Below are 27,062 nucleotides of genomic sequence, written 5' to 3' on the forward strand. Positions count from 1 at the left end.
TCCACAACGATCAGCTAAATAAAAACGCCTTTGAAGCGGGAATTTCTGCTCGTCCGCTACCATATGGAAATAACCCGAAAGAAACTTCCTGTTCAATGAAGATGTAATGTCCGCTTTGAATTGTTTGTTAGTAATGACAAATAAAATTAAAAGCTCTGTTTGTACAACGTTGAGCCACAAATTTCACGTCAAATTTTAACCAACCAGAAGACGACAAATTATCGTTTATTTAAGAAGAGCCAATGAGAGCGCGGAATATGAACAGTGACACTTCCGGTGTTTTGCAATTTGTCATATTTTCCAACCAACCAGAGTCCGAATATCAATATTTATGTAAAATCGACCAATAAGAGCCCGGTAAACACAAGAACACTTCCGCCTCTTGTGCGTGACGTTGTATAAATCATGTCATAAGTAACCTGTCTGTGAACTTGTTTTCTAGCACTCTTACCAAACTGATATTTTTTACTAGGTCTTGTTCGCACACAGGATTTAGTCAGTCTTCAAGTGTCACTCCTGGGGATTACTTGACGTGAAACGAGTGTTCGTGTCTACTTTGCAACATTTTATCGTTGGAGGCGTGCGTGGTCTACCACCAGCTGAAAGTCTCCCGCCGTCCACGATGCTCTCCTCGGGCAGGACCGCATCCTCCCGCTTTTGCTGGCCTCTTCAGAGACTCTGTCCTCGGCTGAGCTGGGAACAGAGAGCCTCCGCCAGTACTCAACAGAAAGGTGGGGACGGAACCTCTCAGCTGTTAGCCTAGCACAATGTTAACCTGAAAGTGACGCAGTTCGGCGCAGAGACAAATGTCGACTTGCATATCTTTAATAAACATTCGTGACAAAAAGTTTTTCTTGCGGTGACCAAACTTGAACTGATTTTTACGCTGCAAAGTCACAAAAATAAATCAGGTGGCCCTTTAACACGACCATGACAATGTATAATAAACGTCGCACTCGTGTGTTTATTCATGTTCTGTACTAGTATGTCAAATAAACTCAAAACTCAATAAAACCATAAAAAACACAACGTAACAAGTAAACCAGAAAAACACATCATAAAGTAAAATGATTGACACATGTCTCCGTTTCTCCTTTTGTCATGTATCGGAAATTCAAAATGAAAGTGATAGTAAAAGCAATTTCGCATTTACCATTCCACGTTATTGCATTGTATTGATGTCATTTAAAGACATAAGTAAAAACGATTGACAGATATCTCCGTTTCTCCTTTTGTCAAATATCGGAACTATTCAAAATGAAAGTGATAGTAAAAGCAATTTCGCATTTGCCATTCCACGTGATTGCATTGTATTGATGTAATTTAAAAGACATGAGAAGTTGACACAAAAGTGTTGTGCAGATCCCAAAAACAAAAAAAAACACGATTTAAAAAAAACTAGTGAAATATGCACCCACCAAAAAATACGCTATGAACATTAAAATATAAAACCTACATTGTGTCATACAGAAAACATTGCCAAGTAGTGGTTTGTCTAACACAGAAAGAGAAAGACAGTTTGATCCACGGCGTTGTGATTCCTACACATTAAAATGACATTACAAACTTAGTAGTTACTCTGAATGTTTTTATTTTGGTTCCCCAAGCATTCTCAAATCACAAGTGTATTCAGAAAAGGATGACTGGGAATGACTCGGCACTTCCTGACCAGCCACAAGGCGCCAGTTACAGAACCGGGGTCACCCTGAGGACACACTTCTGTTATTAGAAAACAGACATAACTAATTATATGGTGTTGATTCATTTTTTTGAGAACCATTTTATCTATTTAAATGTGTATATGGAAATCTATAGAACTGATCAAGAAACGAGACCTGGACCAAGATGAGCTGCGGCCCCTCTACATGGACTTCCAGGCCACCACGCCCATGGTAACCGCCTCGCTTTGCAGAATTACTTGGAAAACAATGTATTTAGGGAGTCTTCCAATTCCCGCTAGGCTTTGTCATGCAAGTCCCCTTCTGACATTTAGACTATGATGAGAAATGTGAGGGCAAATTGTAATGGTGTCACAGGAGAGGCCGAAGCAAACTTTCAGTTTCACTTTTGACTGCACAAGGTGCTCTCAAGGACTGGAATCAAAACAGCCTTAGTTGGCACGAAAGAAATTCTGCATTGCTTTTTTTCATGTGAAGAAGAAAAAACAGCTGAGATTTGCAGAGGCCAATAAATAATTCCATCTTTAATCTAAACCGGTAGGATCCTCGCGTTCTGGATGCCATGTTACCCTATCAGGTGAATTACTACGGCAACCCTCACTCCAGGACGCACGCCTACGGCTGGGAAAGCGAAGCCGCTATGGAAACCGCAAGAAAGGTAGGGGGAAAAATGTCTTTGACTTCTGTTTGCTCAAAAAAATGATGTGTGATATCATCGCCTCTCCGAGCAGCAAGTGGCCGAACTGATCTGCGCAGATCACCGAGAGATCATCTTCACCAGTGGAGCAACCGAATCCAACAACATGGCCGTTAAGGTATGCTCAAAACTTCTGCTGTCACAAATATGGCTCCAACTGGATACATTAGTTGTTTCCAAACAGCCGCTGGATACTATGAAGGCAACCGTTGATATCTTGTGCGTCGTGTAGGGCGTAGCCCGCTTCTACCAGGGCAACAAGCGTCATGTGATCACCACCCAGACGGAGCACAAATGCGTTCTGGACTCGTGCCGTGTTCTGGAGTCGGAGGGATTCCGTGTCTCCTACTTGCCCGTGCAGACCAACGGACTGATTGACCTGGAGGTATGTGCAACATTCACACATCAGAAAAACGTTTTATAGCATCTAAAATACCCAAAACACGCAGGCTGATATTTTTGGTCAAATGCAAAACACACAAAAAAAAAAAATGACTTCAAGTGTCCCAAAACTACTTCAAAATGACCTCAGAAGTGGCGAGTTTCAGAAGGTCCCGCCGCCTTGTTCGTGACGTCACGCCAGGATGTCTTGCCTTGTTGTAGACTCAAAACAATGGATTCAGATTCGGACAGGATGATTTCTTGTTACTCATCCAGTTATGAATATGATTCAAATAGTTCTGAACAGGAAAGCATAAATGTTTGCAATCGATTAAAGAAGTATATCCCAGAAAATGCACAAGATGGCGCCCAAGCTTCGTTGGAAATGGGCTGATTTGTCTGCTGAGAATTTGCGTCAACTAGTATCAAATACTGTAGTAGTCTTAGTGCAACACACAACGATTCACCATCGCGTGATTTATGTGTTTTCATTCTAATTTCGCCATCGACACGAAGTTTTCAGACCAAACAAAGTACCCAAAATGCATTGTGTGTCGCTTTCTCGGACAGGAGCGTTCCTGACGTGACGTGACGTCAGGAATCGTCACCAACTCGAAAACAAGACTACCTGAATATTCAGCGCTTTTCAGTCTTAAACGTAAAAAATAGCTACATGCAGTAGAGTCTTTGTAAAATACGCTCAGTAGAAGTCATTTGAACTGATTTTACAAATTATGATCACAAGTTGTTCAGAGGCGTCAGTTGTCCTTTAAGTCGTTATTTTAACCTGAATGATTTCATAACAGTGTGAAATTCATTTGCATGTTTGTGAAATCCGCATACCTGTCAACGTATACGTTTTCCCCGTATTGTATGTTTTTTTTTTAATCATTTTAACTTATACAGGAAAAAAATACATTGTAAACCAATCTTCAAAGACCATTTTGGCTCAAATCCAGTTAGTCTCAACTGCTGGTAGCCAACGACAACGCTGCCCCAGATGGCTACTTTTGTCACGGCAAACCAGCAAAAGTCATCCTCAATCGTTATTTTTTTTTTAATCGCTGCGTATGGTCGGATATTTTTTCAGTTGCTGGAAGCATCCATGACTCCTGACACGTCTTTGGTGTCCATCATGACAGTCAACAACGAGATCGGCGTGGTGCAGCCCATTAAGGAGATCGGTAAGCTCGCCGCCGTTACCCCGTGGCCGCTTCAAATTATGGCCGGAATAAATTTTTGACCAGCAAATGCTGACCTTGTTGAGGGCAAAGAACAAAAATGCCCAAGTTTCATTTTGAATAGATTTGAAGTGACGTGAGCCGCCGCTGGCGATAGTGAAGGCCGTGGGTGGAATAAATTAAAAATGACAACCCCATCAGATGCTGAAGTATGATTGCGCAATGAGTCTCATGTCTAGTAACATATCTGCCAACTACTCCGCTTTTCATTAGCCCATTCCGGATTACGGTTTATTCATGGAATTTACGGTTTCCAATAAAAACAATCAGTCAAAAATCGTCAAAAGAGTAAATGCTCAACGTTCATTCACATCACGATGTATAGTATCAAAAATTAGAACAGGCGATCGGCACAGTGCCAGCTGTTAGCTTCCTTTAGATGAATTGCGCATGCACGTGCTATGGGTCATTCCTGGAATCGAGAGTCAAGAGTTAATAATAATAATAATAGATTTCATTCATAAGCGCCTTTCAAAACTCTCAAGGTCACTTTACAGTCACAAGATCAGTTTTTCTGTGGGTGAGCAGCGGCAGCCACATGCGCCAGCGTTCATTTATGTGGCTGTAATGTTAAAAATCACCCCTCTGATTGACTACATATCTATAAAGCAGTGGTGTCAAACCTATGGCCCACGGCCCGGAACCGGCCCCCAATGAGTTTTGGTCAGACCCACAGGATAATTTAAAAGTGGAAAAAATGCACAAACGACACAGAATTCATATTTTTAATGAGGTGAAATTAAAGGATTGTCCACTACGGGGCGGAGATGTGCTGTTTCGATCAACGTAGAAGAAAACAGGTGGGGTTTTTTTCAACTGCAGTCTTTTTTTTCAATCGCGGTTCCAACACCCTAATCAGCCAAAAGGTCATTATCCAAAAGGAGAAAAGTCGATAATTGTTAATAAGTGATAATTGATTGTTCTCTTGACTTCAAGACGGCACCGCGAGAGTGGCTGCCTTTCCAGCAGCTCCTGCATTTTGTTTTTCTACTTTCATTCCTTTCATTACTTTGCTGATGTGAGATGTAAATTTCCCCACTGCAAATCCATCCATCCAGGAGTGTAGAATTTTCAGTGAAAAATGGACCACATCATATTTTTATACAGAGATGCGTGGGAAACCTTTGTGCTTGGGGCGTTTTCAACAAGTTTCGGTATTTTGGTTATTTCTAGCATATATGGTATAATTGTCATGGTGCGGCCCACTTGACATCTAACAAGGCCTTATGTGGCCCACAATGTGAAATGAGTTTGACACCCCTGCTATAGAGTAACAAGAGTTATATAATAAACACAGTGCCTATTGCAGTTTTTCTTTGGCTTTTGCATGACGCTTTAAATAAATAAATATATACAAGTAACATCCGACTTACAGCCAACTTGACTTATGACCACCCGTACTTGTGACCACGACCTCCAGACCTTATTTTAAAAGTTTGAATTCTACGCCTGTCACCGCAAAGCACTAGCAGCCCGGCAACACGTAGAACAATTTTGGCCAGGCAGCCAGCATCTCACTCTCACACATCAATCGACCGTGTGATGGCACCCACCAGAGGGGTCATTTAGCCTCAGAGTCTATATTCAACATTTTGAATGGACCATTTTGACTTGCGACCGGAATGGAACTCGGTCGTAAGTCGGATGTTACCTGTATATGACCGACCGGGGCCAGCGGCCCCTGGACCCCGGCATATTACGAGGCTTTTATGGTTTCAAAGGTTGACAGGTATGTACTAAGATATTCTGGAAGCATAAAGGCCGAGAACAATGCCACCATAGGAAGAGATTCAATTTTTCTACTCCACTTGTTTATCTTTGCTTTAAAAACCATATCCCCCCTTTCCGCCTTCCCACCCGGGCTTGTGCTCAGGTCGTCTTTGCCGCTCCAAGGGCGTGTTCTTCCACACGGATGCCGCACAGGCCGTCGGGAAAATTCCCATCGACGTATCGGATGCCAACATCAACCTCATGTCTATCAGCGCCCACAAGATCTACGGACCCAAAGGTATGTGGGGTGAAAGGGGGGCACTGTTGCGTTGTCTCTAAGTGGGGAAAAATTCCGCTTGTGTGAACTACCCCTCGTTGCGGAACAGGTGTGGGCGCGCTTTATGTTCAACGGCGGCCTCGGGTGCGATTGGAGCCCTTGCAGAATGGCGGCGGCCAGGAGAGGGGTCTGCGATCGGGCACGGTGCCCACGCCGCTTGCCGTTGGCTTGGGGGCTGCCTGCAGCATCGCGCGGCAAGAGATGGAGGTCAGACCACCGCTGTTACATGCCCAACCCACCACCTCCGTTGATGCACTTGCGCACTCTTTTCTGTGTGTGTGTGTGTGTGTGTGTTTTTGTTTTTTTTGTCTTTGTATGTATGGTGTTGTCCCTGTGTGTCTGAACTGTTTTTAACGTTTCTTTTGTGTGCGTCGCAGTACGACCACCAACGAGTGTCCATGCTGGCTAACCGTCTGGTCCAGAAGATCACGTCTCAGCTCCCTGATGTGATCATGAATGGAGACCCGCAGCAGCGTTACCCTGGTAGATTTAACTTTGCGTCATTGACACACATTGACGTGTGTAGCATCACCGCGTGTGTGTGTGTGTGTGTGTGTGTGTGTGTGTGTGTGTGTGTGTGTGTGTGTGTGTGTGTGTGTGTGTGTGTGTGTGTGTGTGTGTGTGTGTGTGTGTGCGTGCGTGCGTGTGTGTGTGTGTGTGTGTGTGTGTGTGTGTGGACATTTGTTAGGTTGCATCAACTTGTCATTTGCCTATGTGGAGGGAGAAAGTCTTCTGATGGCACTCAAGGACATTGCGCTATCGTCTGGCAGGTGAGTCTCGCTTCTCAAATCGTTTTCAATTCATTCACTGAATTCATTCATTTCAGAGTACAGTGATACCTCAGCTTACAAACTTAACTGGTTCACAGAAAGTGTGTGTAAGGCGAAAAGTTGGTCTGCCAAACATTTATTTCCCTTAAGAAATCATTAAAAATGAGAATAATCCATTGCCAGGTCCCCATAAAACAGGGGTCGGGAACCTTTTTGACTAAGAGAGCCATAAAAGTAAAATATTTAGAAATGTTTTTCAGTGAGAGCAACACGCACGCACACATACAAACGCTCGCGTGCGCGCACACACACACACACACGCAATCAGAATGTATTATTTAAAATAACGTTGTGATAGTACTCACCGTTAACATGGAGGGTTTTCCGTTCCCCGTGATTGGTAAAAATTCAGGCAAACGATCGGAATGAAATTCAATTTGCCGGTCCAGAGGCGAAGTTACTGCTAGCTAGCCTGCACACGGCTCATAAGCTTCCACACTTGCTATCTGCAATCTACTTCTCTCAGAAGTATTTTGATGCTAACGTTAACAAGGGACTTGTTAAAATGTCACTGACATTCGACTGTTTCATCGATTTTATTGTTTCATTGCTAATTAGAATCAGAACATTTTCTCTCCTCTAAACTCGGTGCATTCACGCTGAAGTGCACTAGTTGGGCTCATTTAAAGGGGTGTTTACCTTCAACATGACGGCCACTATCATCCAATCAAAATGGCGTTTTCGGCCATTTGAGGTCAGTGTCATCCAATCAAAATTGCGCTTTCCGCCAACTGCAGCCCCAACGGGAAATGAACGGCGAAAAAAACGACAATATGTATTTAGTTTTATCGGCGAGCCATATGCAATCATCAAAAGAGCCATATATGGCTCGCGAGCCATAGGTTCCCGACCCCTGCCATAAAACATAGTTTTCTACTAAATAAGCCTTAAAACTATACAAAATACAGTAAAGTCTCGTTATATCGATAGTACCGCTTATTACGATACTATTTCTATGAACGCAGGGTCGGATATATCGATAGTCCGGTGATATCGATATTTTTTCGGACTCCCGAGAATATCGATATAACGAGACTTTACTGTATACCTCATTTTATGTATAATAAATGTGCTATTGGATTTTAATTAAAGAAATAAACTGTACTGTATAATAAAGTTGTTTTATTTACCTTTGTGATGGTCGCCGATGTAGTTGCCTCTTGATGATATCCGAGCGAAGTTGCCGTGCTTTCTCGGCGATAATACCCTCACTCACACTGTCCCCTGCTAGCTGCTTTTCGTTCATCCGAAATCAACAGATGTTTTTCAACGTCTTCTATTGCCTGAGACCGTTGCTTAGACAACACAGAAACACCCTTAGCCACACGTAGCAATGGTCGACTTAGCATACTGGTACTGGGACGCTAAGTCACACAAATTCACACCTCATTCGTGTTTTTCGATGATCTTCTTCTGCTGGACCGTAATTTTCTTTTGTGTCCTCTTCGGCTTAACACTAGGCTGTTGTTTCGGTCCCATAATAGCAAAAGTACTCTTCTCGATAACAAACCAAGTCTACATTCAAACAGAGGGGGTGTGGAAAACTAATCCGCCAGCCACCGTGGCACTGCTTGACCGTGTGGTTTGGTGTTCATCCGCCGATAACTAGTCCGCCGGCCACCATGGCGCTGTGTGCTTTCGTTCGTCCGCCGAAAACTAGTTTGTATGCCAAGATTATATTCTCGCGAATTTTAATGTTCGTAAGGCGAAAAGTTCGTGAGCTAAAGCGTTCATGGGCTGAGGTATCACTGTATTTTGATTGACATTTCGAGACACATTGATTTGTTTTTCGGCGACACTCTTCACATAAACACACAATATTACTGAACTCGTATGTTTTTGTAGCGCGTGTACGTCAGCCTCTCTGGAGCCCTCGTACGTCCTCCGAGCCATCGGAGCTGATGAAGATCTCGCCCACTCCTCCATCAGGTATGGCGGCGGCATCAATCTCATACTCATTTTACAAAAGCCACCTTAGCAAATATGCACGTGTGTTCAATAGGTTTGGAATTGGCCGCTTCACCACAGAGGAGGAAGTTGATTTCACGGCGGAGAAATGCATCCATCAGGTTCAAAGACTGCGGGAGATGAGGTGAGACATCACAACAAAGAACATTTATTTTATTACGTTTAGTTGAAGTTTTCCAAAAAAGCCAAAGATAAAGTATAAACATTGAACAATACTCATTCCAATAAACTTGTTTTTTCTTTCAGTCCTCTGTGGGAGATGGTGCAAGAAGGTGTCGACCTGAAAAGCATCAAGTGGACGCAGCACTAGACTCCACCCACTTTTTTCCCTTCACTTTCTGGTTGACACCCTCCTGTCTTTATATCGCCGCACTTAAAACACGCACAAATGTCCTTTGAGGTCCAATGGTGTCCTCTTTGCTTCAGCCCTCCTGTCACACGTGATGCAGTTAGAGTGAGTTAAAATCTCAAGTCATGGATACCAAAATACTTTTGGATTGTGATCTGGAGGAGGGCGCTACCAAAGCTAACAACAACAATAATGGATGCATTATTTTCTATTGAGTGGTCTCTGTCTTGTGACTTTAAATTGTGTGTACAGTATTTACCAAACATCACGTCAGTGTATTAGAATCTTGGTTAGTGCAGCCCACACAGATTTACAATCTTATTCAATAAAGAATATTATGAATCGTTCAAAACTGTTGTGTTTCGTTTTTTTTTCTTCTTCAAATGTATGCAATAATAAATAATGTCTATGGACGAATGTGTGTGTGTGTGTGTGTGTTCGCGTGTTTGAGTATGTTTTAAAGCCCATTTGGTAACTATTTAAAATAATTTCCTTCATATTTTTTATTCACGGAAAGGAAAGAGGGACCAATTATTATTTCCGAGTTTCTGTCGGAAGATATTAACAAACGCATCAGACGGAAGCGGCGTCTCCGGCAGTTGCCACGTCGTAATTGCAATAAATTGGCTTCTCATTTCTCTATTTTTTACAACAACTTAAAAATAGTCATTTTGCAGTCATGGTGAGTCCGTTAACATTTTTTAAAATCCCAGATAAACTCGTCTGTTTTTTGTATGTGTGTGTGACTTCATCAATCTGTTCATATGCCAGTGAGTTAGCATAGCGGCTAATGATATTTTGGACCAGCGCAACCAATACGACATTTTGTAAAGTTGCCAATTCTGTGATATTGCAATAAAAGTTTGTATGTTGTTTATTATTTTCAGGTTTCTGTCATTAACACAGTGGACACCTCACACGAGGACATGATCGTGAGTACTGCAGTTCGATAATACTGCTCGATACAAAATTCAGATTAAACAATTTCTCACTCCGATTACCCTTGAAATAAACTTAACACCTAATTTCTCCTGATCTTAAATAAGCTTAGAAACATCATTTTGCCAGCGTTTACTCACATCAAATTCCACTCACGATAGTGGAAACAAAAATCGTTCTGACAAGGATAATAGGCCTTATTCGGCGAGTTGTATCAGAAAAGGTGTGTCTAACTATCGTAGATGTGTTGCAGCATGATGCTCAGATGGACTACTACGGCACCCGCCTGGCCACCTGTTCGTCCGACCGCACCCTCAAAATCTTTGACGTCCGCAACGGTGGACAGATCCTTGTCGCTGACCTGCGAGGGTGAGCAATATTTTTTTGCCAAGTAAAAAAGTCCCTTACCCATAAAAAAAAAAATGTATGTGTGTTTGGTGACCCTTCACCATATCATAGTTCATCATTTGCACACCCACCAAATTACATTTCCAGGCAAATCTGGTTCAAATTTAGAGTTCCTTGTCTCCAAATTAGTACTACGTTCTGCCACACACAATCCCTTTTTTCCCTTTCGTGGCTCTCTCAGGCACGAAGGTCCCGTGTGGCAGGTGGCGTGGGCGCACCCCATGTTCGGCAACATCCTGGCGTCCTGCTCATACGACCGCAAAGTCATCGTGTGGAAGGAAGAGAACGGTGCCTGGGACAAGATGTACGAATACACGGGACACGAGTCGTCAGGTGCGTGTTGACCGTTGATCCATTTAGTGCTGTTTATGCTGAACATCAAGATGAGAGGCGAAAATGGTGCTAAAATTTAATCTCCATCGTGTGTGTGTGTGTGTGTGTGTGTGTGTGTGTGTGCGTGTGCGTGTGTGCGTGTGCGTGTGTGCGTGTGTGCGTGCGTGCGTGCGTGCGTGCGTGCGTGTGTGTGTGTGTGTGTGTGTGTGTGTGTGTGTGTGTTTGCTTGAATGCAGTGAACTCGGTGTGTTGGGGTCCATATGAATTTGGCCTGATTCTGGCGTGCGGCAGCTCTGACGGCGCCATCTCCCTGCTCACCTTCACGGGAGAGCAGCAGTGGGACATCAAGAAGATTAACAACGCGCATACGGTCAGTGGCGGCCAAACGGCTGAACACGCTTGGGATTCGACTCAATGGATTCTTAAATGTTAAAAAAATTATTTATATCACATATTTACCGTATTTTCCGGTGTATAATGCACATCCAAAAGCCTTAATTTCCTTCAAAAGATGACCCGTGTGGCTGCCCGCTGCTCACCCGCAGAAAAAAAATCCTGACTGTAAAGTGTCCTTGAGAGTTTTGAAAGGTACTTATAAATGAAATGTATTATTATTATTATTATTATTATACGCAGGTGTGCCTTATATGTGAAGTCATATTGGGCCGCAACAGGTCTGGCAACTACTGTCAGCAGCCACCGACTCCATTTCCCCTGTAGAAGAAGTCATGCGTAACCCCAGTTTCTACTGTAGCGCCTGAAATGTGGTGCGCCTTATATTTGCAAAACTTGTATGGATTTATGTATTATATTAAGAAATTTTTTTTCATTCATTGAAGGTGCACGTTATAGTCCTTATATCCCATCAATCAGGCTCCACAAATAACCCGCAAAAGCCATCTGTTCAATTTGAAGAGAACATACAAGCAAGGGAACCAGCTGTTAATGATGTGTGTCTACCTGCATCTGTTGCTTTTGCAATATCACACTTTCTAAGATGTACAACCCAGAGCTCCTTGAGACACTTGATGCAAAAAGCTATCCATTCCATCAAGCCATCAATGACCATCACAAAGGTAAATAAACCGACTTTATGATACAGTACAGTTTATTTCTTTAAGTACAATACCGTAGCACATTTATTATACGTAAAATAAGGTATATTGTGTGTAGTTTCAAGGCTTATTTAGTTGAAAATTATGTTTTATGGGGACCTGGGAACGGATTATTCTCATTTTAATGGTTTCGTATGTTAGATTAATGTTTGGAATACACACTTTTCACCTTACTCACACTTTCTGGGAACCAATTAAGGTCGTAAGTCAAGGTATCATTGTATGCCGTTCATTGGGGGTGCGAATTCTACTCCGGTGCGCCTTATACACTGGAAAATACGGTATTTATTTGAAATTACAAGGTGGCTGTTCAAGGAATGAACTGTTTATATTTATTTATTTTGACTTTTTTATGATTATTTTTTTTTACAGAGAACATGGAACAATCGCATGATAATTGTGTACCGCCTGAACTTATATGATCTAATGACAATTTTTTTTCAACTGTTGATAATCGTTTTTTTTTTACCCTTTTTATTTTCCGAATTTTTACCAGCTATAAAATGACAGGCTAGATAGCATCAAATTCAATTTAAGGGACTGCAGAAATGTGCGATGTGCGGCGTCAAGCAAATGACCCAGTTGGCTCCTGTTGTTTGTGTGCGTCAGATCGGCTGTAACGCGGTCAGCTGGGCTCCCGCCGTAGTGCCGGGCAGCTTGATCGAGCAGCCGTCGGGACAAAAGCCCAATTACGTCAAACGCTTCGTCTCCGGTGGCTGCGATAACCTCGTCAAACTGTGGAAGTAAGTCCCGCTCCCATTGACAATGGATTGGATTGAATTTGCCTTTATTAGTCTCGCAGTGGAGAAAACTAAAATGGAGTCAAACTTTTCCGTCGGGCAGGGAGGAGGACGGCCAATGGAAAGAGGACCAGAAGCTGGAGGCGCACAGCGATTGGGTGAGAGATGTGGGCTGGGCCCCTTCCATCGGACTCCCCACCAGCACCATCGCCAGCTGCTCGCAGGTCAGATGACGGACGGCGAGGTTGCAGGACCCTCGCTTCCCGGCGTCGTTCTTTTTGAACATTTCCCAATTGTCTGGGCAGGACGGCCGCGTGTACATCTGGACGTGCGAGGACCCCGCCGGCAACGCCTGGACGGCCAAACTCCTCCACAAGTTCAACGACGTGGTCTGGCATGTCAGCTGGTCCATCACGGGGAACATCTTGGCCGTATCTGGAGGAGACAACAAGGTGGGCGACGGTGCCGCAAACGTCATCTGAGGGTGTGTGGGGGGATTGTACTTTTGCTGAACTTTTTGGCGTGTGTGTAGGTGACGTTGTGGAAGGAGTCGATGGACGGTCAGTGGGCGTGTATCAGCGACGTCAGCAAAGGCCAAGGTGCTGTGTCGGCCATCACAGACACGCAGCAGGCGGAGCAATGACGCTCATGATGTCGATATGGTTGTAATAAATATACTAGATTTTTTTAAATCTGACTGTTTCCTGTTGACCCCCCCAAAAAATAATTTTTGCCATCGTGCTTTTCTACCACTCGACATTGCCCCCCCACTTCCCATACAAACGGCCATCAATAATCGGCTCTGACTGACCAATCAATCGGGAACAGTAAGCAAACACCTGTTTCCTACTTGTATGTAATTATTAAAAAAAATATGAACATGAGATTGTTTGTCATTTTGTTTCAGTTTTGCTACTTTTTCATCCCCTCCAGTATTCCCGTTTGCATTTGCTTGTTCCTCATTTCCTCCTTTAATAACAATACATTTCATTTGTAAGCGCCTTTCAAAGCCCTCAAGGTCACTTTACAGTCACAGGATAAGTTTTTCTTTGGGTGAGCAACGGTAGCCACACACGCCAGCTTTCACTCAACCCGGAATAACTCAAATAAATAAAAACTAGCTAGCTATTAGATAGCTAGATAGCTAGCCAACAGATAGGCAGACATCAGCCTGCCAGTTCGCCGGATAGATAGCCGATAGATGGCTCGCTAGATAGCCAATAGATAGCCAGCCAGCTAATGTAAGTTGAATCTGCGGAAACAAAATACAGTGGGGCCTCGGTTTCCGAACACCTTGCCTGACGAATTTTTCGGTTTACAAACGTTATATTTATGAAAATTAAACCTTTGCATACGCACTACTTTTTGGGATACACATGGAATGCCGCCCTACCATGGCTGGCGGAGTAATCTTCGGTGGGAGAACACCAAACTACATGACGAACAGCGCCCCAGCCGGCCTACCTTTCCACACCCCCTTTCTCTGAGTGCACACGTCGATGGTCTTCAAAGATTTTTTACGGCTACTTTTGCTGTTATGGGACCGAAGCAGACCCCACCACAGGCGCATGCTCAGCCGAAGAAGACAAAACAAAATTACAGTCGAGGAGAAGAAGGAGATCATTGAGACACACGAACGAGGTGTGCGTTTGTCTGATTTAACATCCCAGTACCGATATGCTGAGTCCACCATTGCTACCATCCTTCGCAACAAAAAAGCCATTAAAGGTGCGTGTGTTGCTAAAGGTGTTTCCGTGCTGTCAAAGCAACTCAGGCAATAAAAGAGGTTGAAAAACTTCTGTTAATTTGGATTAATGAAAAGCAGCTAGCCGGCGACAGCGTAACGAAAGCAATTATATCAGAGAAAGCACGGCAAATTCACTCTGATATCGCCATGCGGCAACCTTATTGATGATTTTAAAGCCAGCAACGGATGGTTTGAGAACTTTAAGCGCCGTACAGGGATTCACTGCGTTACTCGTCATGGTGAAGCAGCCAGTTCTGACAGTAAAGCTGACGAAGCCTACAAGTGATCATTCCTCGAATTGGTGAAAGAAGAAGGCTACAGCGAAGAGAAGTCTGAACCCCATTCCATCAAGTCATCAACGACCATCACAAAGGTAAATAAAACAACTTGCAGTGCAGTGTATTTCTTTCATCACAATACAATAGCACATTTATTATACATAAAATAAGGTATATGGTTTGTAGTTTTAAGGCTTATTTAGTTGAAAATTATATTTTATGGAGACCTGGGAACGGATTATTCTCATTTTAATGGTTTCCTATGGGAAATAACTTTTTGGGATAGACAGTTTTCGCCTTACACACTCTGTCTGGGAAGCAATTAAGTGCGTAATCTCAGGTCCCAGGTCCCCCATTTCAATATACCTTTGTCACCTCTTCAGCCTCCCGCTGCTCCTCATCTCGCGCCTCCTATTTCTTCGTCCCCCACATCCACCTCTTAGTCCACCACATCTCCTCCCACTTCCTCTTGATGCTCCTCCTACTCGTCCTCCCCCCGAGCCGCCACTATGAAAGCAAGCGAACACCTGAGCGGGCGCACACATCATCCGCCTCCTTCCTCATCATGAGCCTGAGCCGCAGCAAGAGGATCAGCTCGGGCGCTTCCGTCCGCCGCTCCGGCACCTTTAGCGGTGTCTCGCTAGGTGTGTCCAACAGCGGCGGCGGTCACCTGCAAGGCTCTCCGCTTTCCTCGCTGTCGGTCAACAAGAGCCTGCTGGCCCCCCTGAACCTGGAGATCGACCCCAGTCTGTCCATGAGCCGAGCCCACGAGAAGGAGCAGATCAAAAGCCTCAACAACCGCTTTGCCGCCTTCATTGATAAGGTGACGCTATTGAGGTTTGGTATTTAAGAAAACGCTTTGTATTGTGTCCTTCGACTGTTTTGTACATTTCAGTCAATGTTGCAATTAATAATAATACTACATTTTATTTAAAAGCACTTTTCATTATACTCAAAGATACTTTACAAAAGCTCAAAACAAATGTACACCTGAAGATAAGCATACGTGCTTGACATCAAAAACCATCTCAATGAGCAAAAGGAAGCATGGGTAAATTACAGAACATTTTCAAACAATGCCAGTCAAAAATATGAATCAATTGCCAGTACTAAAGTTTTATGAAAAACAAGACAAAAGATTCACACTAACAATGACCTCATTCACTGCCATTTACAAATTTATTCGGGAATTGAAAATATGACGTAGAGCGCCATTCCCGAATTTGTTCGGGTTTTGTTTGTTCATGCTTGGCTGCCGATAAAGCGCTGGCCATGGCCTCTGGCATTGTTTTTTTTCTGCCTAGGGGGCAGCATTTCCGTTCTTTCCATATTAGCGCTTTGTTACAGCTTCCGCTGTTGTTAAAGCGCTATATAAACCAATATGTATGTATTGCATTTTATTTTGTACAGCCACCCTCATTTTAAGATCATATAACTCCACACCCATATAATTTAGGAATTCACCCTTTTTTTCCTGATGAAAGAAGAGAGTATCAGGTTTCTGAGACAGTACTGAATGTTTATGTAGTCCTAAAACTCAATATTCTGTGGGTCCCGGAATTCAAGTGACAATGACAAAAACCCTGGCACTGGAATGGACACATTTTTCTGTATTATCTGGCGGTGTCAATTGTAATACCCCTTAATAGCCACTAAACCCCTGAAAACGTAGCTCCCTTCCCGAACAGGGTTTGGGGTGGGGAAGCTGCAGTCAAATAGGAAAAAAGTCATCTTATGGAGGGTTGCCCCGTTTTCATAAAACAAGTGGACGTAAACAAGTCAAACAAATTCCGTCAGTTGGTCAAGCAGGGCATGAGACTACTTGAAAATGAGGTCTGGTTTGACCAAATAAAAAAGTAAACGAATCTATCAGGTTCATCCAAACCTTGTAAGCCCGCCATTCTAATTCGATTTACAGAATTGGCGAACACACTCCAGCCGAAAAGAACAAATAACAAATTGCAGAATCTTCCCTGCATTTGAAGCTCATTCCGTTGCCCGACTTTTTGGTCGACCTCCTTTGGGGAAAGACAAAGCCACCACCGAACAAGTAAAAGTTCAGTTCATCCGGTCCCAGATGAAAGTGGCGTTGGTGTGCAAACAAGACAAGCAGAGCTTTTGTCTCGCCATCTTTCTCACATGGGAGTTCGGAGCTCAAGTGCGACATGGATACCCCCCCCCCCCCCCGCCCCCCACCGATGCTCTTTTCTCACGGCGTCGGTGACGAGCCGATACAATGCCCCCATTGTCGCCGCCACCGTCTCCTTCCATCAGGCGGATCCGTTTCACGGCGGTTGACCTCCAATTTTCATCCTGCAATCCTCATTACAGTCAAACAATCATCACCTGAAGACTTTCCGGGAAAGGTAGAAGATCAAACGTAGCATTTGATGTTGTGTGAATGAAGCCGATCTAACTAAATAATTATAATACCTGACGTTTATAAGCGCCTTTCAAAACTCTCATGGTCACTTTACAGTCACAGGATAAGTTTTCTTCTGTGGGTGAGCTGCGGCTACCACACGCGCCAGCATTCACTCAACCCGGAATAACTCAAATATATAGAAAGCTAGCTAGTTAGCCAATAGATAAACAGCTAGATAATAATAATAATAATAATAATAATAATAATAATAATAATAATAATACATTTCATTTATAAGTGCCTTTCAAATCTCTCAAGGTCACACAATATTATCATTTGCTAGCTATTTGCTATCTAATAGCTCTGGCTGGCTAGCTAGCTATCCGGCTGGCTAGCTAGCTCTCTAGCGAGCTATCTATTCACTATGTAGCTGGCTGGCTATCTAGCTAGGTATCTGTTGGCTAACGATTGCTTAGCTAGCAAGCTCTCTATCTATTTGAGTTACTTCCGGGTTGAGTGAACGCTGGCTAGCAACATAGTTAATAGATAGCTAGCTCGATAGCTAATAGATAGCTAGCTAGCCAGCCAGATAGCGAGCTATCATACATATTATAGACATATAAATAAATAAATACATAAATAAACAATCAAACAAATAAATAAATAAATAAAGTTGTCTGGAACTGAAAAAAAAAAAAACGTTCACTCACAGAAACAAAAAAGTAACATCTGAACTCAATGTGCACAGGGAAAACCATCACAATGTCTTTAAGAAGCCAAACACTAAATGTGTTCACAATTCGTATGATTAGCATATACTAGCTGAAATTAGAGCTGCATACAACAATAAAACAGTCAATTGAATGTCCTTTTTCAATATATACAAAATATTGTATTTAGAAAAGACGTACGAAGGAGTCGAATGAGTCTTATCTGAGCGTTAGATTTGATTACGAATCAAACAAGCACTTCAATTGGTTAAATATGTCATGTTAGCTTAGCACCTTACGTGCTAGCCTAAAACCAAAATAACTGTACTGCCAACCTGGTTGCAGAAATGTTTTTTCAAATCATAAAGGATTTGTATTTGGGGGGAAGGGGTAATAAAACCGAAATTCACATTTCAATACAAAAGGAACACTTGATCCTTTTGTAAAAAATCTGCTTCTGTAGCTTAGCGTAGAAAGCAAGAGTGTCAACACCGCAAGAGGTCATTGAAACCGTTATTGCGAGGACATTTAAGCTTCGCCGTAACCTGATAAAACCATTTGGTGTTGATTCTCATTTGGACAGAGGACTTCATGTGTACGGGCGTAACAGTAGCCTGGGCACTGGAACCGCATAGAGATGAAGTTGAAATCCAAGCTGCCATTTGAGCTATTTTTTTAACATTCATTGCAAACTATTATAGCACAGATCAATAGGAAATTTGGTAGGAGTGATAAGCGACTCCTAAACAGGTCTCAAGAAGCTATCACTGAAAAGACACAGGAAGTCCGCCATTTTGTCTCAAAGCCGGTAGATCGTGTTGTCCAGTTTTTATAATACTACTACTACTACTACTACTACTACTACTACTACTACTACTACTACTACTACTACTACTAATAATAATAATAATAATAATAATAATAATAATAATAATAAATAACATTAATAATAATAATAAATAACATTAATAATAATTAATAATAACAATAATAATGAATAACATTTATTATTATATTACATTATTGGATTGGATTGGATATGCCTTTATTAGTCTCACAGTGGAGAAATTTACATTTCACAGCAGCAAAGTGATGAAAGGAATGAAAGTAGTAAATAAAATACATGAGCTGCTGGAAAGGCAGCCACTCTCGCGGCGCCGTATTGAAGTCAAAAGAACAAAAAAACCTAAATAACAAATAATATGACAGCATAGAGACAATATGACAAAACAAAGACACAGAGAGACATTCATTCTTCAGGACTTGCTGTACCCTCTTTGTGATGACATGAAGCAGTTCTATTATTATTATTATTATTATTATTATTATTATTATTATTATTATTATTATTATTATTATTATTATTATTATAAGTATTAGTAGTAGTAGTAGACTTTTTATTTATTTATTTATTTATTTATTTATTTATTTATTTATTTATTATAACATAAATTAGATAACCCTTGAAGCCAGCATTGGTCGCCAACACAAACTCGGTCATTCTGCCATTTTGTGTACTTTCTGTCATTGCGACTTGAGAATATTTTATTTTGATGTAATTTTTTTTGCAGGTCTCCTCATGCGTCTATCTATCGTCTGTCTATCTAATTACATGATGCTAAATTAAACTTGCTTTAGGGACTGAATTTTTAAAATGATTGCAGGTTGGTCCAATGATCCAATTCTGTAGCAGGTACGGTATGAAAATGAATTGTGTGGATTTGCGTTTGTCGCAGGTGCGCTTCCTGGAGCAGCAAAATAAAATGCTGGAGACCAAACTGGAGCTGCTGCAGGGCCAGGGCGTGAGCCGCTCCAACGTGGAGCCGCTGTTTGAGGTCTACATGGCGGGTCTGAGGCGCCAAATGGACCTGGTCAACAACGACAAGAGCAAACTGGACGGCGAGCTGAGGAACATGCAAGGCCTGGTGGAAGACTACAAGCACAAGTCAGCGCGACTTGTCACTACTGACAGCGGCGATAAAGAAGCTAATCTTGTAAATGTGATGAAAATGATTTCAATCGTGGTTCGGCTCTGTGTGCAGATATGAGGACGAGATCAACAAGAGGAACAACCTGGAGAATGACTTTGTCCTCCTGAAGAAGGTCTTTCAAAAACACATACGCGCACACTGTACATGATCATCCTGTGTGACTGTTCAAGGAACCCCCCGCTTTGTATGCACATGTAACTTGAGCTGGAGGGTATCATCCATGTCCACAATGGGGGGAAAATGACACCCGCCGCAAGCGATTCCTGTTTCTCTTGGAGTGGAAAGCGGAGCTGTGCGACTGAAAAAAACTGGCGAAGAAGAAAAAAGGGCCATTTGAAATATTTCATGTGTACAGGATGTGGACTCGGCCTACATGATCAAGGCTGACCTTGAAGACAAAGTGGGAGCTCTGACTGATGAGATCAACTTCTTGCGCGCCATCTACGAGGAGGTACGGCAGCAACTTCCGTTGACTGGAATGTCTTAGATGTGTGACTCAAAATTGTGATTTAATGTTTCCAAAATGGTTCCTTGAAGACTAAATTCTTTCTGATCTTTGATTGTTCACAACAAGATATCCGTATGTAGACATCGATAACCTGTAGGACTCAATTGGATGTCGGCAGGAGCTGCGTGAGTTGCAGGCTAGCATCCGCGACACGTCGGTGGTGGTGCAGATGGACAACAGTCGCAGCCTGAACATGGAGCAGATCGTGGCCGAGGTCAAAGCTCAGTACGAGGAGATTGCCGCTCGCAGCCGAGAGGAGGCTGAGGCCTGGTACAAGAGCAAAGTACGTACGTCTTTCCCAGAAGTTCTCCAATTGCTTTGAGCCGTGTGGCGGTACACTGCAAATTAGGGCTTTTCAAACTCTCACAACAAATCATTTATTTGTTTATTTATTTATTTGTTTATTTATTTATTGATTAATTAAAAAATATCCGCACATTTATTTATTTAAATATTTCTTTATTTTTTATTTATTTTGTTATTTATTTATGTATTATATTATTGTTTATTTATTTTTTTGGGAATTTAAATAGTATATTACTATTGTACTCAAACTAAATATGCGGATCAAACCTCTAAAGATGGAGGACACTGATTTGCTGTGACGACCCCTTGAAGGGAAAAGCCGAAAGGAAAAGAAGACTCAAACCAAACAGTATTCAGGCGGTGATTCCTGTGCTTACCACTAGATGGAGCCCGCCGCTACGTGTGGTACTTGTACAACGGACCAAACGATGTGATTTTATTTTAGTTGGTTTTTGAAGCCTATGTTTGGCAGAATAAAATTCCGCTCAACAATTAATCATATGATTAATACAGAATTATACATAATTAATTATTTATTGGTTCCTTAATGATGACAACAATGTAGATCTTAATTACAAGCAGAACCTTTGGCGACTTTACAATATCTTGTTTGTTAGTATTAAAAGACAACCGACACCATTTTTTGTTTCCTAAGTGATATCAGAAAAACGTTTTATAGCATCTAAAATACCCAAAACACGCAGGCTGATATCGTTAGTCAAATGCAAAACAGCAATAAAAAAAATGACTTAAAGGACAACCGACGTCTCGGGAGAAGTTGCGTCCATAATTTGTAAAATGGCTTCAAATGATTTCTACTGAGCGTACTTTACAAAGATTCCACCGCATATAGCTATATTTTATGCTTTAAAACTCGCGCTGAATATTCCGGAAGTCTTGTTTTTGAGTTGGTGACGAGTCCGTACGTGACGTCACTGAAGGAACGCCCCTGACAAAAAAAAGACACATTGTAGCAGTCCTTCCATCACGTCAATGTATTTTGCTGTACCGGTTTGGTCTGAAAACCTTGTGTTGCACCAAAAAGACGCCAGAAGAGGGCGCCCAAGCTCCATGGAAGGAATCTATCAGCCTGTGGAAACGGGCTGATTAATTCCTCAAAGGAGCTTGGACGCCATTTTCTGCCTCTTTTTGGGTGATACATTTCCCCCCAATGTTGCCTCAAAATGGCACGGAATAAATTATTTAATCGATTGCAAACATGTATGCTTTCTTCTTCAGAACTATTTGAATCATATTCATAACTGGATGTGTAACGAGAAAGCATATTCTCCGAATCTGAAGCCATTTTGATTTTCCAGCAATGCAAGACGTCTTGGCGTGACGTCACGAACTGGGGGCAGGACTTTCTGAAAATGCCCAATTCGCAGCTCAATGTTTTTGCAGATTTTGGACACTTTAAGTCATTTTTATTGGTGTTTTGCATTTGACTAAAAATATCATACTGCGTGTTTTGGGTATTTTAGATGCTATCAAACGTTTTTTCTAATGTCAGTTAGGAAACAAAAAACTGATGTCGGTTGTCCTTTAAATTGTCCCAAAACTGTCACAAAATGAGCTCGGAACTGAAGTTATTCAGAAGGTCCCGCCCCTTGTTTGTGACGTCACTATTGGTCACACATTGCCTTGCTCCAGAATCAAAACAATGGCTTTAGAGAGTTCAGATTTGGAGAAGATGCTTTCTTGTTACTCATCTAGTTATGAATATGATTCAAATAGTTCTGAAGAGGAAAGCATAAATGTTTGCAATCGATTAAAGAAGTCCTTCCGTATCAATTCGAGCCGTCTGGACTCCAATGTAGCGCCCAGAAAATGCACAAGATGGCGCACAAGCTCCTTTGAAAATGGGCTGATTAGTCTGCTGGGAATTTGGGTCAACGTATACGTTCTTTATGCATGGTACCGCAATTGGCTGCGACACACAACGATTCACCATCACGTTATTTATGTAGTTTTCCTTCTAATTTCGCCATCAACACGGTGTTTTCAGATGAAAAAAGTCCCCAAAATGCATTGTGTGTCGCTTTCTTGGTCAGGGCCGTTCCCTCTGTGACGTCACTTCAGGTATCGTCATCAACTCAAAAACAAGACTTCCTGAATATTCAGCGTGTCTTAAAACGTAAAATATAGCTATATGTGTAATAATATAATATAATAATATTTATAATATAATAACATGTATAATATAGCTATTTTATTCTACCGCATATACTGTATGAGGTGGAATCTTTGTAAAATGCGCTCAGTGGAAGTGATTTTACAAATTATGGACACAACTTGTCCGGCAGAGGTGTCGGTTGTCCTTTAAAGTTTCAAACCAAAACCGATATCGGCCAATTGTATTTTATTTTTGGCAGATTGTTTTCATATTTTTTTCAATTGTAATTTATTTTTGTACATTTTTGTAAGTATGTCCTTGTGGTCAGTTCGACCAGATGTCCGTGCAGGCTAGCCAGTTCGGAGACGAGCTCCGCATGGTCAAGGGGGAAGTGAGCGAAGTCAATCGCCTCATCGGCCGCCTGCAGAGCGAGATTGAGGCCGTCAAAGCGCAGGTACCCGCTGGTGTCCGCTTCCTTTCACCCTCTGCTTTGCAAAAAAAACTCAAATTAAGGCAAAATATGCTAGCCCAGATGGTTCTCCTGAGCGCGAGTCGTTTTTGTGACTTCACAAGGTCCGAGCAAATGTGTCAGAACCATTTTTAAGGTTTTATTTCTTCCTCCCTTCCATTTGGTGCATTTCTGACCTCTGAAGACGAAAAATATCTGATGTTGTGTGCACGTGAAATGCTTTTCAGCGCGGCAACCTGGAGAGCCAGTTGGCTGAGGCCGAGGACCGCGGGGAGATGGCGGTGAAAGAAGCCAAAGCTCGCACCCGCGACCTGGAGGACGCCCTTCAGAGAGCCAAGCAAGACATGGCCCGCCAGCTCAGAGAGTACCAGGTACCGTTTACTTCACAGCGACATCACACTAGGGGTCTACCCCGAAATAGAGGGTGGACATTTTTTACAGCAGAACACTAGTTCACTCATTCACTGCCAGCCGATGTGCAAAAATGTGTCCACTCCGGTGCCAGGGTTTTTGTCATTTTCACTCAAATTGCAGGACCCACGGAATATTGAGTCTTTAGGACGACATAAACATTCAATTCAGTGTGAGAAACCCGACACTCTCTTCTTTCATCAGACAAAAAGAGTTAATTCCTAAGTTATATGATTCTAGAGTTATCAGAGCTTGAAATGCGGGCAGCTCTACAAAAGACAAATGCTTCCCCCTCGTGGGAAAGGGAAAAAAAAACCTTGCCAGAGGTCTGACCAGCGGTTTCTCGGCACCCCCCGTAAGATAAACTAAAGCCCGAACAAATTCGGGAATGGCGTTCCACGTCATGCTTTTCAATTCCTGAATAAATTCAGGAATGGCAGTTGAAAAGATACTCTGTAGATCAAAAAATAATTCAGGAGCCAAGAGGGGTTTTTATTCTCTTGGGTTCAGACTGGCTGCACTTTTAGCTCGCTTTGAAGCTCTTTTAAGTTCCCCTTCGAGCTGCTGTGACAAATCAAGGTCCCCCTCATCCCCCGCAATCGCAAGACGAAACTCCCAAATATGTTTGAGGGGCTTTGATCCCAAGTTTCAACTTGACCTGCAGGACCTGATGAACCTCAAGTTGGCTCTGGACATCGAGATCGCCACCTACAGGAAGCTGCTGGAAGGCGAGGAGGACAGGTGAGTGTGGGGAACAGGAACGTGGACGCGTCTTCTCCAACTTTTTTGCCTGACTTTTGCTGGCTTTGCAGACTGGGCCAGCAGTCCATTCTCAACATCCAGGCTGTCAGCAACTACAGTAAGTTGTCGTGTATGCGACAAGACCTACGCCAAGATCTCCGCCAACTTGTTTTGCCTGTTGGCTTGGTGGTTGAAAATATCACTTGGTTAACTTCGAAATCATTCACTGCCAGACAATGTGCAAAAATGTGTCCACTCCTGTGCCGGGGTTTTTGTCATTGTCACTTGGATTCCAGGACCCACAGAATATTGACTTTTAGGACTACATAAACATTCAATACAGTCCGAGAAAGCTTAGACTGTCTTATCTCATCAGGAAAAAAAGTTAATTCCTAAATGATATGAGTCTGGAGTTATATGAGCTTGAAATAAGGGTGGCTGTCCAAAATACAATGCAATGCATACAGTACATATTCAGAAAATCAGAAATCAGAAAACCTTTATTCGTCCCACAATGGGGAAATTTGCAGTCCACAGCAGCAATTTGAAAGGGGGTGGGGTGGTAGGGGGGTGTGTGAAAGGATAGAAAACAAGATATTCTAAGTATAGCAAAATAAAAATGTCAACTGTGTACTGCAAATGTACAAAACCGTTTCGTAAAAAAAAAACTATAGTGCAAGTATCAAGAAAGGCATATTGATATATGTAGCTGTATTGAATCAACCCATATTTACAAGTGTCCAGTTTTTTTTGGTTTATATAGCACTTTAACAACAGCTTAAGTTGAAATGAAGCGCTAACATGGAAAAAAAGGGAAACGATGCCCCCTTGCGGAAGGGAAAAACATTGCCAGAGGCCATAGCCAGCGCTTTATCCACACCCTAACAAGAAAAAACGAAACCCGAAAAAAATCGGTAATGGCGTTCTACGTCATATTTTCAATTCCAGAATACATTTTGGGAATGGCAGTGAATGAGTTAATGTTGGTTCCAAACATCCCCCCCCCCCCCCCCGAATTTCGGGGCCGCCTTAGATGCAGCTTTGCTTCACAAAACCTGGTGGGATTTTGTAAGATTGAATGTGCCTTACTGACAGTTCAAATATTTTGATTATTTCTATATTTATCGTTGTGTTTATTCATTTATGTACTTATTTATAAAACTAAAAACACTTTCTTGACAGTGCAAAGTGCGCCAACAACCTTAACATTTCATACCTGTCAACCTTGGCTAATAGCTGCCCTTATAAATGATTACAATTCACGTATAAGTTGTCGTATGGCGTACATTATTTGAAATGATTAAAAAAACCGCAAAGACAAGCGGAAATTCAGTTTACCGCGAATGCGCATATTATGCTTTCATAATCGACCGTACGCAGCGATAAAAAATATATACATATGATTCAGTATTACTTATGCTTCCCTTATTAATGATTGCAATTCCCCTTACTAAGCGATAATAAAGCTTACAAACACATAATTATTTACTTATAGCAAGAATAAAAACAGAAATAGAATAAAAACAAAGGTCATTTGTTTAAATTATTTTATTTACTTAATACACACCACAATCAATTATTGACTTGCTTTTGGCTACATTTTCCACATGTCGGGCATTTTTAAAGTGGCTCTTTAGATCGTAAAATCCACTTGCAGCAACTTTTACATCCTTTTTACACAGAACGCAGAACGAAAACTGAGGACCTTTTGTCTACGATCTTATGCATCCAGCGTATTCACCTTGGAGACTCTCCCATTCTTTTTGGTGGCGACCCGATAACACAACTATAACCGATCCTAGAGTTTTTCTCTTCTTACTTGGTGGTTCTCCCATGCTTACTTCTACGTTACAACTAGTTGATTCCTCGGTTGTAACACAAATGCCGGACTTCAAATACGGAAACGGAAATACAAAATCAAACGAAAACAATGTGACACGCATGCGGATGTCATGCTTCATCGACAAAGACTCGATAACCGCATAATTTGTTTTTATCGTGTGAAAGTTGTTATACGGCGAACACAATTCAAAATGATGAAAAACGTACAGAGTTTCATTGGTATGAATACGTGAAATGTGCTGAAAATGCAAATTCGCTTCCTCCATCTTTCCTTCTTTCCCTCTTTTTTTCCCCTGCTTTTTATTAAACTGTGCCATTTCCCCTGGCAGGCAGCAGAAGTTCCAACGGTCACTACCCGAGCTCCGGCGGCTCTTTGCCTTCCAAGGTGCTCATCAAAACCACAGAGACTCGAGACCACAGCAGATACAGCACGCATTAAACAAACATCCGCTGTGCTCACATTGGCTCTCTCAAAGGACAACCGACGTCACTTTTTTTGTTTCCTGACATCAGAACATTTTTTAAGAGCATCTAAAATACCCAAAACACACAGGCTGATATTTTAGTCACATGCAAAACACCAATAAAACGACTTAAAGTGTCCCAAAACTACTTCAAAATGACCTCGGAAGTGGCGAGTTTCATGAGGTTGTTCGTGGCGTCACACCAGGACGTCTTGCCTTGCTCAAGAATCAAAACAATGGCTTCAGATTCTGAGAAGATGCTTTCTTGTTACTCATCCAGTAATGAATATGATTGAAATAGTTCTGAAGAGGAAAGCATAAATGTTTGTAATTGATTGAAGAAGTCCTTCCGTCTCATTTTGAGGCGTTTGGACTCCAATGTAGCAC

General features: G+C 42.1%; 3 protein-coding genes across 3 annotated transcripts; all 3 read left to right on the forward strand.

Annotated features, from left to right (window-relative positions):
- Window positions 1-397: 397 nt before the first annotated feature.
- On the forward strand, window positions 398-9,544 carry nfs1 (NFS1 cysteine desulfurase). The gene is made up of 13 exons (XM_089010959.1): window positions 398-731; window positions 1,816-1,892; window positions 2,221-2,337; window positions 2,411-2,494; window positions 2,609-2,761; window positions 3,848-3,941; window positions 5,872-6,006; window positions 6,095-6,252; window positions 6,423-6,528; window positions 6,734-6,815; window positions 8,721-8,804; window positions 8,878-8,967; window positions 9,090-9,544. The coding sequence occupies exons 1-13, from the start codon at window positions 623-625 to the stop codon at window positions 9,151-9,153; spliced, it is 1,353 nt and encodes a 450-aa protein (XP_088867085.1). The 5' UTR covers window positions 398-622; the 3' UTR covers window positions 9,154-9,544.
- Window positions 9,545-9,751: 207 nt separating this feature from the next.
- On the forward strand, window positions 9,752-13,608 carry sec13 (SEC13 homolog, nuclear pore and COPII coat complex component). The gene is made up of 9 exons (XM_089010055.1): window positions 9,752-9,874; window positions 10,080-10,124; window positions 10,385-10,500; window positions 10,721-10,872; window positions 11,109-11,242; window positions 12,597-12,730; window positions 12,831-12,951; window positions 13,033-13,179; window positions 13,260-13,608. Exons 1-9 carry the CDS (start codon window positions 9,872-9,874, stop codon window positions 13,368-13,370), a joined length of 963 nt encoding a protein of 320 aa, XP_088866181.1. The 5' UTR covers window positions 9,752-9,871; the 3' UTR covers window positions 13,371-13,608.
- Window positions 13,609-15,307: 1,699 nt separating this feature from the next.
- LOC148890659 (keratin, type II cytoskeletal 8) lies at window positions 15,308-26,681 on the forward strand. The gene is made up of 10 exons (XM_089009981.1): window positions 15,308-15,575; window positions 19,564-19,772; window positions 19,870-19,930; window positions 20,174-20,269; window positions 20,445-20,609; window positions 23,077-23,202; window positions 23,445-23,588; window positions 24,293-24,369; window positions 24,441-24,487; window positions 26,541-26,681. Exons 1-10 carry the CDS (start codon window positions 15,318-15,320, stop codon window positions 26,648-26,650), a joined length of 1,293 nt encoding a protein of 430 aa, XP_088866107.1. The 5' UTR covers window positions 15,308-15,317; the 3' UTR covers window positions 26,651-26,681.
- The last annotated feature ends 381 nt before the right edge of the window (window positions 26,682-27,062 follow it).

The sequence above is a fragment of the Hippocampus bargibanti genome, linkage group LG12 (assembly GCF_051943395.1).
Source record: "Hippocampus bargibanti isolate YZ-2025 linkage group LG12, ASM5194339v1, whole genome shotgun sequence".
NCBI lineage: Eukaryota > Metazoa > Chordata > Actinopteri > Syngnathiformes > Syngnathidae > Hippocampus > Hippocampus bargibanti.

Bases quoted from the DNA above. Each gene is read 5' to 3' on its own strand.
- LOC148890659 (XM_089009981.1), top strand. From the start codon at position 15,318: ATGAGCCTGAGCCGCAGCAAGAGGATCAGCTCGGGCGCTTCCGTCCGC. The intron at 19,773-19,869 runs GTCAGCGCGACT...CTCTGTGTGCAG, and splicing joins GTGGAAGACTACAAGCACAA to ATATGAGGACGAGATCAACA. The intron at 19,931-20,173 runs GTCTTTCAAAAA...TCATGTGTACAG, and splicing joins ACTTTGTCCTCCTGAAGAAG to GATGTGGACTCGGCCTACAT.
- nfs1 (XM_089010959.1), top strand. From the start codon at position 623: ATGCTCTCCTCGGGCAGGACCGCATCCTCCCGCTTTTGCTGGCCTCTT. The intron at 1,893-2,220 runs GTAACCGCCTCG...CTAAACCGGTAG, and splicing joins TCCAGGCCACCACGCCCATG to GATCCTCGCGTTCTGGATGC. The intron at 6,007-6,094 runs GTATGTGGGGTG...GTTGCGGAACAG, and splicing joins CAAGATCTACGGACCCAAAG to GTGTGGGCGCGCTTTATGTT.
- sec13 (XM_089010055.1), top strand. The intron at 10,501-10,720 runs GTGAGCAATATT...TGGCTCTCTCAG, and splicing joins CTTGTCGCTGACCTGCGAGG to GCACGAAGGTCCCGTGTGGC. The intron at 12,952-13,032 runs GTCAGATGACGG...TTGTCTGGGCAG, and splicing joins CCATCGCCAGCTGCTCGCAG to GACGGCCGCGTGTACATCTG.